A 14,284-nucleotide genomic window follows, 5' to 3' on the forward strand; every position below is an offset into this window, starting at 1 on the left:
ATAAGTTCAGCACAGCATCTCCACTTTATGTTCTCTGATGAACTGATAACTATTACTCATTCAGCATGCCAGTTGCACTATGTCAGTTTTATCTCAAAACAAACAGTGTAACTTTCTCCTATTACTTGACATTATTATTTTTGGTGTGCTGCAGAGTTACTACAGGGTTCAGGGTTGGCCCTCTTAGATAAAACTCAAAGCATTTAAGTGTATTGTTTCAATAACTACTGACAGATGCAACATGTTCTTTAAATAAATATGGATGTTCTGTGGCAAACCACACAAATCAACAAAACCCATGACCGATCTTTAAAACTCACTCTCTCCAGCAGCAAACACTCCTCCACCCCATTCACACACAAACACACAGACCTGGGCTCAAACCAGAAGACAAAACCACATCTCCTGCTATTTTAATAAAGTCAATTTATAATGCCTGAGTATACAAACACTTTGTTTGGGAGGCTACAGAATTAAGGGTTGGTTTTTTTTACATAAAATATTGAATTCAAATGCATTAGATGAAACACTGTTCATCCCAAACTATACAACTATGAGATCAAAGAGCACTTCAGAGGAAATCCTCCGAATTGGAATCAGACGCTCTTTCCCTCACTCTTGCACGCACATGCTTACACACACACACACACACACACACACACACACACACACACGCGCGCGCATAAAGGGAGGCGGCTTCCCAGTTACATGACCTCATTGGCTGTTCATGAGAGGCCAAACAAAGTCAGCTGGTTTGCTGGCACACCGAGCTCTAGCGTGCACACACGTGTATACATGTGCGCGTGTACAGCCCTATAGAGCCTACATACCTCTTTCCAGAGCTCCATTCAGAAATCTACAGAGAAACTCTGAAACTCAATCTAGACTTAATCCAGACTCAATCCAAAATCTCGGATTGAGAACCTACAAGTGGATGAAATGCATTTTAGCATTTAGGTTTCCACAGCCAGATTATAAAACATGAGTTTAACAGACAGACAGACAGACTGATGTACTTCACTCATCCCCCCAAACTACAGTAACTACAAAACTACAGTAGCCAAAATACACAGGACATAATCTAGAGAATAAATACACCTAATTACACATTCTGCACGTGTTTAGACATACACATCAGTTAAGACATCAGTTCACAAACAAGACAAACTGCAGAAACACATCACAACATTGACATTTTCATTTGGTGTGTGGGGGATGTGAGGTTATAGGTTAAGTGTGAAGGAAAATTGACATTTGTACAAAGAATAAGCAGAAAAATAGCAAGCAAAAGATCTGATGGTGTATTCCAAGTGAATGATAATTATTTTAAATTGACATTGTCCTACTGTCTATTCTGAGGAACAGAGGGCAGGATAGTACAGGAGGCTTCCACGTTATGGAACGACAACAGCAGACAGGTAAGATTCCCTATAGCAGTCCTACAAGCAGCTTGTTGGAACTGGTTTTTAAGGGTTCTTCTGGATATCACCTCGTAGAGCGAACGGGCAGAATTGTTCAGAATGCTCTCCAAAACTGCTACCATCCTCTTCTCAGTAACTGCCTCCAGTTACTTCAGACTAGCTTATTGAGGTGCTTTGCCTCAAAGTGTGTATTAGTCCAATTCATGAATAAACAATTCACTGGCTGAATCCCTGAAGCAAGACAATACGAGACTTTATAAAGAGCTCTGGTGGAACTCGTCATGCACTTAAGTGGTAACACCATTAGGTGTTCAGATGCTATATGCAAACTTGTGCCTAATGGCTACAGAGACAACATCTCTACGAACATGACAGCTAAAGAAGTAAAGGTGGGGGAAGTAAAAGGAGCTGAATCTCATAATCCACCATGTCAAAACCATGTCTAATACTCACCTAATTAAAACCACAATCCAAAGAGTGAGGCTGGAAGCATGTTTAACTCCTACAATATTACAATTTTACAATATTTAAAAGGGATTTAAGAGATATGCATGAAGCACCAGTTAGTAAATGAGATAATCTCGTGTGTTTGCTGAACGGCTGTGGGAAAAGGTCTGTGGTTAGTCATTTCCCATGTTGGTCAAATTGCCTCTTCCTGTGAAAGCATGCAGTTCTTGGTGACATTTATAGATGAAACACACCAGACTCTCTGACTAAGCTAGAGGTCTGGCTTCCGAGACTAGGAAATAATAAAACTAATAAAATCCAAATGGCCAGAAATTCATAGAAGTTGCCTCTAAAAATGTTATTTATTACTTTTAGTACAAGTGTGACATATTTGCAGCCACGTAAGCCAGTAAATTTATTTAGTAAATTCTCAAACTAATGTGAAATGATAGCTTGAAAGACATAAGTACATTCTATCCAGGAGTGTCTGTATGCATCAATCTACAGAGAGTCGCCCTCAATGTGTTGACCATTCCACATTCCTCTCCAAGAACCAACTCCATCAGAGAAAACTGTTTCAGGGAAATTCTCTCATACCAGACAGATTAGGTTCTTGGTTCCTTCAAAGTTCGGTTTGTTTAAAGTATGGCCTACCAGATTCTGTATCAAAGAGGAGTGCACATGAAAATGGTTAAAAAAAGAGCAGCACAGGGAAATGGAGTCACTAGAACAGGATCATAAAAGGCATGCTCAAAGGCTTTTCAGAACTGCTTTTACACAACCCCCTGCCAGAAACCGGAGCCTTGCCATGAAGAGCTCTCACAGCAACCAGGAGATCAAGTTAAAGAGTGCTCGCACTACTTAGACTGACAGCACAAATGATTGGTAATCTCTCACAGTAACAGATATCCAAAGCTTATATTTAGTGTGTTGGAATTTCTGCCACGATCACTAACATTAACACTAGTTATCTTCAATGCTAGCTACACCACAGTAGAGTGTTTCCTGTCCAAAAATCACACTAAGCGTTTCTTTCCGGTGATTTTTCTGTCCTAGCTGAGACTGTTGGAGAAAATAATCAGCCATGTGCAGAAGTACCCTACGTTTCCACTAGCAAGTCATTGCAAACTTGTAGTTTGTCTCTTGTGGGTATGCACTTTCTTTCTAAGCTTTTTTTTTTTCCCCTTAAAGTCTCTATACACATTTAATGAGATGTTGTATATGACTGAAAAAAGTCGAACTACACACACCATAGGAGTGGTCCGAAAATTATTGGAGCCAATTGTTTGGATTTGTTGCTTTACTGTACCACACCTATTTTGCATAGCGTTGGGAAAATCTCAAGTCAAATATCGCTTGTCGAGCTGTTGCTTTGTTGCTTTGCTGCTGTCTCTGAAATTATTTTTTGTTGAGCGTTGCAGTCAGTGGTTGCTTTGTTGCTTGCTCGTGTGAATGTAGGGTTACACCACGGTGACATTAGCATCCTTGGTTGCTAGTAAAGAGGGTGTGGGGTTACTTCCTAACGTCTAATATTTCAACAGTTTCAACTGATGTGTGTTCTTACTGTTGTTATTAATTTGGTACCTTGACAGTGCACTGATCTCAAGCAGTTCTAGACGATAGACTAGAATTTAATAGGTACACTTGCAGATTTTCAAACAGCTGTCTGAGCTGTTAAATTTATCAGGCCTTTTTTTTTTTTTTTTTTTTAAAAACACAGGACGCATTAGAATACACTCTCAAACCTACCCAAAGTTCTACTCTGCCTTGTCCTCCCATCACTATTACCTGTTTGCTTTGGCCTAACCACCACAAAACAGAAGCTGAATTTACTTCATCCAGACCAGAGCGGATAGCTGAAGGATTAGAGATTAGCTGCAATCTGCCCTGTGTCACAGACCTTTCACCCAGGCAAGCTAAAAGACAGTAAGTTAGCAATCCATGACATCTGTTTCACTACTTACCAGTCCCTTCCTTCAGGCATGAACACTGGACTAGCAAAACAAGATGTTCTAGACATACAGATCACAAACCGTGTTCAATACCTGATTTGTACAAAAAAGCTTACTGCTGGAACACAGGCACGAGTAATATCACTATTCTCTAATTAAGAGCTAATTCTCTTTGATGATTTTTATTATACTAGGTTCTGTGCAGCGTTTCTGCTGTAACCTGAATGTGCTCCGTAATACATGCATTGTAATGAGCAGTACACACTGTACCAGCTGAATGTCCTACATAGAGCGAAAAAAAAGTTGGTGCAAAATTAACTTTTTTTTTTTCTTTCTAATTTAACTTTCTCTCTGCTTGTTATATCAGCATCTGACTTGAGCAACAGCAAGATTTTGAATCACATTTGACTTATTCTTGTTTATTGTGCTGTTTCCACAAACATTCAACCCAAAGCAAGTCAAAATGAACTCAAAGATGCAGCACATTAGATTTTTTACTTTCAAAATGTAAACTAGACACTGAGTCAGACTACAAAACTCAGCAAGACTGCACTAGATTCTGTTTTATTTGCTCGGACTGCAGTCAACTGGTCAGAGGTGTAAACTGAGCTCACAAAACATTACCTTCAAGCAGGAAGCTTAAGCAAATGCACAAACAAGTGTCACGTGTAGTAACACTTCTGTTTGGTGAGCAGTGAGAGACAATGCGTGCAAACTTTGTTTGCTCTTGCTCGCCATGGGCTACACTGAACTTGAAAGACAAACTGATTTTTGAAACTTCTTAAAAGTGTGAAGGTTTTTAGGTTTGACCCTTTAAGCTCTGTTATCACTGCCGGTGTGGAGTAAGTGTACTCGCCCAGTGCGATGCGCCATGAGGTTCTGCAGCTCCACAGCACATCACCCAGAGCCAACAGTAACAAGCTAGCAGGCTAACATTAGCTGTTATGTTAAAAGGCTGGGCAGAGAACATAAATGGGATTCAATCATACACAAAGAACATGCCTTGTTACTGTTTGCCCATCTCACTTCTCTCATGATGGACACTAAAAGCATAGTAATCTGCCTGAAGTCACTTAAGCAGTAACATTAGTACACAAGAGCTACCATGTGACAATAGGGCCTTTCCCACCGCTTTAGTTCCAGAACTAAATTTACAGTACTAAAGTATGGGGCGATTTTGCGCGAACTATTTCCCAGTACCATTTAAAGCGACAGTGGGCACTAGGAAGTGATGTAAGCCGATCGACAGCGACATCATTTGTGCGCAGCGTTCAACAACGGAAACAAAGAACAATGTAAACAACCGGAGGATGGAGGACGCTGTGATCGGAGCTGTGTTTTTGTTGTGTCTCGCAGGTTTCACAATAATGGACATGGAATGTCGATGTATACGTAAAGCGATTGAAAGAGCGGTATGTTTACACAGTGTTTTAAATCATGGCGGGTGAGGGCGTTTTCGTATGCATTTGGCCAATCAACGTCTACTTACGTCACGGATTGTACCAGTTGTGCTGGTTAGACCCTGCTACAGAGTAGGAGCTAATTTGGTTCTCGAAAAAGGCAGTCCGGTACTAAAATCGCACCCAGTTCCAGAGGTGCGAAAACGCCAAAAAGTGGGTAGTTCCACAATTAGTTCAGGTACTATGAAAAGGTTCCAGCGGTGCGAAAGGCCATAATGTACACCTATTTACTCACAACAGCACAAATCAAATGGCTTGAGTCATAGCATTTTATGACAAATATACACAAGCTAGTCCAGTAAACAAGTTCATGTATGTATCACTAAAAGATAATCATTAAGACACAGCAGGTTAGCCTCTGAAAGGCCATAACTAAGGCTTTTATTATTTTTTTTCAAGGATTATCTCTTCTATAGATTAACACCAATAACCTGGGCTCTAAAAGTAGAACAGAACACTAGGACAATACATGCTTACACAAACTATTAAACTATATGCACTATTAGGTGTTAACATTTATTACATAAATGAAATCAACTGCACAATGTGTAAGAAAATGCTTGGAAAGACTTTTTTTTTTTTTTAAACTATGGAAAAGGTGACTAGTCCAATAATCTTTTTTTAATTAATATTTCTTACATTTTTAATTCAATAATTTTTTATTTTTTAATATCTTATACAGGTTATATATGTTTCCCAAATAATAAAATTTATAATAAGAACGAGACTTAAGAAGAAATCGTAAACGAAATATGATCTTAGCATGCTAAGATCATATGTCTTTGGTCTCCATCTACATTTCTTTTTTCAACATGTGTTAGTCTCTACACTGGGTAATACATTTCATGATTTAGAGTCAATTATCGAATCACGGTAAAATCGACACTAAATCGTTTCATGAATGATTATCTCAAACAACGCTGAATCGTTTAATGAAATTTTATACATGGGTCTGATTTGTATCACGCACAGCAGATAGGCATTTATTTTGACCAGCATTTCAATCCTGTGAGATGTCCGTGCATGTTGTACAGTGATGCGTATGGAACGCAGACGATCACTATGCTATGGGTCTGGTGTACATTGTAGATATTGCGAAGATGATATGCTACAAGCTATTTCAATATTATTGCAAGTTTGTGTGGGCAGAATGAACATTGTGGACATTAGATTCTCAGTGTAGATGACAATTAATTTATTATCAGATTTATGAAGTAATATTGCTTGAGCAAGAGTGCGGTTATACTGAATATCAGCACAGCTGTGGCCAAATCACAGCCATGACAATATTCAGTATAACCGCACTCTTACTCAAGCAATATTGCTTTTATACAACACTTCTATAAATAAGAAATTAATATTGAGTAAGTGACATTTCAAACACAATATGGCCAAAGCTTGTTTATTTTTGCTCTGCGGGCGGAAATAGATCCCGAAGAAGCCACGCTCACTTTACAGCATGTAATGCTCACACTGATATGCACATTCCCTTTAAAGGTGCTTCCAGTAGAACTGGCATCCCTTCTTCCTTTTCATCTTCATCTGATGGGTTTCATATTTTAAGTCAAAAGTTATATTCCTGAAAATTACTGTTTGTCATAGCCACTGAGGATGTCTCTGCCTCTACTGTAGTAACAGTTTCGAATTAGGAAATGGAATTTTACTTGGCGAACACAGACGAGTGGAGTGATGCGCACATTGAAACTTCCCAGTCTGGCTACAGGAAATATAAGCACCCTTGGAACGCCGCTCAACCAATCAAATTAGTGGACCAGAAGTAAGGGTTGTATAACGAGCTATAAGGTACATCTCATTATAAGCTCGGGTGTTTGTATAACCAGCACAGATCTACAAGCTTAATGTTAGAAGGCAGTTTTTCCCCAAAAGAAAGATAAAAGGTTGCATGGACTCTGACCACTGATCTGATGTTCACACATTGCGACCCATTTCCAGAAAAAAAAAGTGACAGTGAGAGAGAGAGAGAGAGAGAGAGAGAGAGAGAGGGACATACACACACAGAGACACACATACAGCCACTGGCAGAGTAGGAACGTAAAAGGCTGCTAATGGTCAGTTGTGCTCACTCTTACCAGACTACAGCCTGCACTAAACCAGCAAACCCAAACAGAGCACCACATTCCTTTCTTTATGGCACCATTTCAAACACTAACATGTTCAACATTTAAAAAAAAAAACAAAAACAAACAAACAAAAAAAACCTCTATTTCTTCTGATACTGGAAATGAGTCAAATTAAGTGGAAAGGAACAGTAATTTACAACGTTTTAACTGTTAACCTTGTTATTTAATTGTTATCTTATTATTATTTAAACTAGCATATAAAGTAGAGCAATCAGAAAATAAAGAAGGGCCAAGAAAATGTGCCTCTTTGTTCTGTGGGCAATGTTACATAACAGACATGCTTTTGTCACACTATCATTAATTGCAGTAATTATAACATTCTAAACAGGGTAGAAATTGAAGAAGAAAAAAATCACCACCAAAACAGGAGCAAAGGAAAAGAGGAGACAGCATAAAGAGACATTGTGTAGAGTGTGTGTGTGTGTGTGTGTATAGATGGAGAGAGTGTATGAGAACTGCACTGCTTCTGGAAGTTAATATTACACCACTGCAGCAGAAACGGATCTGACATACAGCTTTCCTTTTTATCCCCACTGAGACCAAACATATAACTGTTTACAGACATGATTTCAGATTTCACCCACACCTATCCCCTGCTCACGCAAACAAACATCATTTCCTTCCATTTAATGATAGAGGTGCATCAGACCTACATATTGTCCCTGGTAAGACTATTTCTTCATTTTAATCCCTTTATCTTTAAAGTCACTATCTGCTTCTCTACTACCATTGATTGTGGTTTATAATTACACCACATAACCTGCACATTTTTATGTTTCGTTTCATGTTCCTATAAGCCCAAGAGATTGATAATTAGCTAATAATTAGCTCAGATGCTCCAAAAAGCCTGAAGGCAAGACCACTACCTTGTGTGGTAGATTAGAAAAACAGTGAATTGTCTGAATTAAGATTAGGAACTAAAAATGACTGGGGAAATATTTGATTCTTAGATGAATCACGATTCTCTCTTGAAAAATTCTGGATCAATGCACAGAACACGTTAAATGTACTGCTACAAAGCACCATCATATTTTTGTTTCAGATTTTTATATATTTGCTCAGAAATGTACCTAGATTTTACATTTCAGACAGTATTATTATAGAAAGGGTGCCATTCAAACATCACTAATGGAAATATGCTACAATTATATTATTTTACAATCATATATAGAGATTTTTTTTTAATAAAAAAAGACTACCATTAGTTGATAGATGAAATCTATATAAATGATATATTAACTGGACTGTTAATAAAGTCCTGCAATGAATATATCCCATTCGTTTAGAGAAAAGAGGTGTGCTTTAATTGATTTCTGTTAAAGATTTCTGTTCAGTCAAATAACTACAAAGACATAAGAGGGTAGGATGTAAGGCACACTTTCTTTCTCTCATGATGCTCAATTCATTTCAAACTAGGAACGTCACCAAGACAGAACTGAATAATCCGATCGGAATCAACCAATTTCACTGTCTTGTGGTATTTGCTCAAAGGCACAACAATTGCAGAGCGAAAACAGATATTAGAACATACAGGGTGGGTGACATGACAAAAATATTATATCACGATTCTCGAAAGCATATATATGATGCACATTATGTATCACAAAATACAGGTTTGGTCATAAAACACCAGCATTACAATGGTGTTGCATTAAAAAAGCTGTTTGATGATACTTTAATTAACAGCTACAAAAATATATTTATTTGTACTTTTATTTTTTTTTAATAACTCTTTATTTCTAAAATAAATACATAATACTGAAAATGAGAAATAAAAATTATTTGTAAAATTAAATTTGGATCTACTTCTCCAGTATAAAGCTAACCCTTACCTATTAAAAAATTACAACTCAGAAAGTGGTACTTAATCTAAAATATGTATCATTTAACTGATCATTACATTAGACAATCAATTAAAATGGAAAGTTCATCCTGTGTTTTATGATGGCTTAGACGGGATTACAAATGGTACAACATTTAGACAGAGCAAAGACCACACAGCTTTCAGGATTTGTTTAAATGTTAGTGGAATTAATGCATCAGCAGCACAGCAGAAAAACCTTGTGATGGGAAACTACGTAATGTGATGGTTTTATTTTACCAGCAGAGCTCAGGTGACCCAATGACAAATGAGAGTATACACAACACAACATTCAGCCAATATTATGTTTTAAAATCGATGCGTAGTCAACCTTGATTTATCGTCTTGATAAATGCTTTATTAAAAATCTTTTGATTTTTGTGAGGCAATCAGGAAAGGTGTACTACATAAAATATGTGAAATTGGGCATTTAATAAGGTATCGCTGAGGAAGAAAAGTATTGAAGCATACAGTATATATGACTTCAGTAATATTGATTTCCTGATCCTGCTTCTATACTCCTCCTTGATTCATTCTTTTCCCCCCAAAATCTGTTGTCTTTTTGCAAGAGCTGTAGGTACATTACAGAGTCAAATACAGACAAATATATAAATCATAAACTTACACGGAGTGAGTTGATATTGATTACACAATATTTATGCAATACTGAGAAGACCTTTTACCCTTCCTTCCACATATTGCTTGCAAAAATATTTCTACCAGACTGCTTTAACAGTTAATCGTGACTATCTGAAAGGCGCAGTGATTAGTCCTTGGTCACTGATCCAAGTGCAACAGGAAGACCCGTGCTCAAATTGTGTGCGACACTGGAAACACTAAAAGGTGTACACAGTGACTCAAGGCCCAGGATTGGGCAAAACTAATCTACTATTAATCATGGATGCACACTTCAGTAGTGAAGCGCATGAAGAGGCGATTTGATGAGTTGAGACACGTGTGTCTGTGTGTGTGTGTGTGTGTGTGTGTGTGTGACAGAGGAGGGAATGTAAACAGTGTAGTAGAGACCAGGACCATGACTGGGAAGATCTGGCTTCAGAGTGAATGAATGCTACCTGAAACTACAATGGATATAAAAAGTCTACACACTCCTGTTAAAATGGCAGGTTTCTGTGATGAAAAAAATGAAATTAAGACATATCATGTCAGACCTTTTTCCACACTCAATGAGAAATTTTAATGATTAAAAATAAAAAACAATGAAAACAATCAGAAACATTCAATCTCACGTAGAAAAGTAATTATCATACAGCTGTCAACGAAATTATTCTGATTAACCCCAAAAAAAGACCAGCTGTTTCTGTAGAATTTTCTTCACAACTTCTTGGTTTCATCTGACTGCTGATGCCATGGTCTGCAAAGAGCTTACAAAGCCTGTATGATATCTCACTTATCGAAAGATATTGATCATATACTCTCTGCATGTGACAACAATCTCTCATATTCTTCCCATGTCTGGGCTTTGGGGTAGGGAGGCTAGACAGAAGCCCTTTCCTCACGAAAAACATCCAAGCCCAACTAAATCACCCCAAACCATGTGGCAAAATGTGTTATGGTCTGATGAGACAAATTCCAAAAGGTATAATATTTCCATAATTCCAAAAGGAACATTTGGTGCAAAAAAAAAAAAAAAGCAAGCACATCACCAAAAAAACACCATACCCCTGTTGAAGCATGGTGGTGGCAGCATCATGCTTTAGGGCTGCTGTTCTTCAGGAAGAACTGTGGGTTTTATCAAGGTGGAGGGAATCATGAATAGCTACAAATACCAGCCGATTTTAGTGCAAACATTCAGGTGTCTGCTAGTAAGCTTAAGATGAAAAGGAATCTAACCTTTCAGCACGACAACGACCCAAAGCACACACCCAAATCAGCAAAGGAGTTCTGAATGGCCGAGCCAGAGTCCAGACATGAACCCAACTAAAAATCTGTGGGGTGACCTGCAGTGGGCTGTACACAGGAGATGCCCTTAAAATTTGATGGATCTAGACTGTTTTTGCAAGAAAGAGTGTGAAAATTTTGCCAAGTCAAGATGTGCCACTCTGATAGACTCTTACCCAAAAAGACTGAGTGGTGAAATAAAATCAAAAGGCGCTTCAACAAAGTATTAGTTTAGGGGTGTGCACACTTATGCGACTAGGTTATTGTAAGTTTTTTCCTTTTTCCCCCATAAACATTTCTGATTGTTTTCACTTTCACTTGTTTTCACTTGTATACTTTGCAATTTCACATTAAAGGTGGGAAAAGATCTGACGTGATATATCTTAGTGTCATTCTTTCACTTCACAAAAACCTGCCATTTTAACAGGAGTGTATAGAGGAGTGTGTGCATGTCAAGGACTCACCGCGTTGTCGTGCTGCTGACAGTAGTCCATTCGGTCCTGGAAAACCGGAAGCAGTGAGAAGTTGTGAAACGCCTGGGAGAGGCTGAGCGGTGTGCCGTGGCCCCCGGTGCGTCCCGGCATGTGCAGGTTCTCCGCCAGGCTCTCGATGAAGTGGTCTTTGGTGAGACGGACGCGCTGGTGCGCGCGCACGCAGTTGTCGCACAGGTACTCCTGGCAGTCGAGGCAGTGCGAGCTCGCGCCGTTCCCTTCATCGCACGAGCTGCACTGCGGCTCCGAGAGCACGTGCTGAGCACGGAGAAGACCCCCGCTCCCTATGCAGCTGCTCGTGCCCTGATCCTCGGCGGACACCACCACGTCCAGCAAGCTGCTGAACATGAAGTTGGACGACGGCAGCGCATCCAAGCCCGACTCGGACATGGGTACTTTTTGGTCGCAAGTGGGGCAGCGGAGCTTGAGCGGGTCTCCGTTGCTCCTCAGGCTCTCCAGGCACGACCTGCAGAAGGCGTGCAGGCACGGCAGGACGTGCAGTCTTCGTGTGGACGAGGTAGTAGACGAGTTGGAGGTCTGCGATGATGAGGAGGAGGTAGATGAACTGGAGGAGATCGGAGCAGAGGAGCCACACAGCTCCTTACACAGCGGACACGTCTGCACGTCGGAATCGGGGAACGATGCCATTTGGGGCGAGAAGAGGATCAGTGTAAAGTCAGGCAAGTCATGGGCGTTGCGTCGATTTGGCCCCGATTATTCGGCGTAAATTAGATCATCGCAGAGCACATCCAGTCTACCTTACGCTGAATTAATTTCGATTAATCACTAATGTGCTAATGTTTAAGACATAACCCTAATGTCTTGTCATATAAGAACACTCCAATTACACTCCAGATTGGCAAAGTTGAGAAGGAATTAGCTGCCTGTAATGCCTCTTAGCGCGCCAGGAGAAACCGCGACTTTGCGTAAAAGCGCGTAACACAGTGTGGGCTAAGTTTTGAACCCCTGGCCTGTTGTCATGTTAGAGCCCTGCGCTACGGGGCATCAAAGTTATTGCGAAACGTGAAATGCGCTGCGAGCTCCCTGCTCCGATCCTCCCCCACCGCCGCATGACTGTCCGGGCCGCTCGCTCAGCACAGCGTCGCCTCGACTGCGGCCCCAGCGCGCAGCTCTTCGTCTCCCAGCACACGCATGCTCACTCCCAGTCCTCCATTTGTAATTTCTGCTGGATGTCGTTCGTGTCGGCGTGTGACGCGGGGCGCAAAGAGATTAAATAATTCACAGAAATGTGTCACATGTAGCTCCTGCGGGATCTTCTTACTGCGCCCGAGTCACGGTCTGAAATAATAATAATAATAATAATAATAATAATAATAATAATAATAATAATAATAAGAGCCTAAGGAATGCTCTTCGCGGCGAAATGAAACTCTCAGCTCTGGTCAGTTACGGTTCCTTTTTTTTTTTTGGGGTGAAGGAGTGAAACAGTTCAGCCTACAGTTTGAGGCTGAAACGGCGCAGCCCTGAACGTGTGTTTTTCCAGAGGTTTCCCGTCACTACTCGACTGAAGAATATCGCAGCCCATTTGCCTCGCGCTGCGGAGAACCGGCCCGAGGAACCTCACTTCCGCATTCCTGCTTCTCCACTCTGAGTACAGTTAACGCCGTGCACATTTGCGCGCATTTCGGTTGATTTTCTGTCCGCGTTACATGAATTAAAGAGCATTATCGAGCGAATGCCTCCGCACTGAGAGATACGAGTACACTTCCGCTTGGCCACCAGGGGGCGAGGCTTAAGTGACGAGGGGAGGGGGTTGGGCATCGCATCAACCAATAGCAGAGAGCCTGACTGGTTCTATCCGGGCTTATGCTGTTTGACTCAGTGTTTAGTGTAAATTCTAAATTACTGCGCGATGTTGTCATTCTCCACGGGGTGCACGGATAAAGTGGATCACGTGATAAAGATTCTGCTGACTAGTATATTAGTATAATAATATTAATATATGTACTCTACACTCCAAGAATTTCCTTAAAGCTTCTTTGGTTAATGGTTCTAGCTTTCCAAACAGGATCTACTTGGAACCTTATCTGAAAGCAAGCCATCTGTTGTAGGATTTAACTTAAAACCTTTAAGGGTTTCCCCAAAGGGATAAACCAAAAAAGTGCTGAATGAAATCTTTTTTGTTTTGTCAGAAATAAAGGTACCAAACTGTACCTTTACTTTTTTGCTGGTGTGCTACCGTTAAGGGTACATCATTTGTACCTTTAGTATGTTTCCTTTACCTGGGACGGTGTATGTGGTGTACCTTTAACTAGCTTTCAGAAGCTAGAAGTACAGTAATATTCCATTAGTATGTTATACAATAATGTCCAATAATATATTAGTACATAAATATTCCTTAAGGTTCAAATTATGTACCTTGAATTGATGTTTAAGGTACACTATATTCAACTTTTCAAGGTGAAAGATATATATTAAAGTTACAAAAGATACAACTATACAAGAGACCAGGAAAAGTCCAACTTGGTACCTATATTTCTGAGTGTGAACTGCGTCTTCATCTGTTATGTGTCAGACCATTTTTTGGAATTTCAGAAACATGATTAATTTGGTGATTCAAAACCCCCAGCACTAAAACCGAGAGTTGTTCT

At 39.9% G+C, this 14,284-nt stretch overlaps 1 protein-coding gene across 1 annotated transcript in view; it reads right to left on the reverse strand.

The window, feature by feature from the left end:
• Positions 1-13,426, reverse strand: part of trim71 (tripartite motif containing 71, E3 ubiquitin protein ligase) — a 30,705-nt gene extending 17,279 nt beyond the window's left edge. The window contains exon 1 of the mRNA XM_026926509.3: positions 11,646-13,426. Within this exon, the coding sequence (XP_026782310.1) occupies positions 11,646-12,320 (675 nt within the window). The 5' untranslated portion in view covers positions 12,321-13,426. The remainder of the gene's footprint in view (positions 1-11,645) is intronic.
• Positions 13,427-14,284: the final 858 nt, after the last annotated feature.

This window comes from Pangasianodon hypophthalmus, chromosome 1 (assembly GCF_027358585.1).
Source record: "Pangasianodon hypophthalmus isolate fPanHyp1 chromosome 1, fPanHyp1.pri, whole genome shotgun sequence".
NCBI lineage: Eukaryota > Metazoa > Chordata > Actinopteri > Siluriformes > Pangasiidae > Pangasianodon > Pangasianodon hypophthalmus.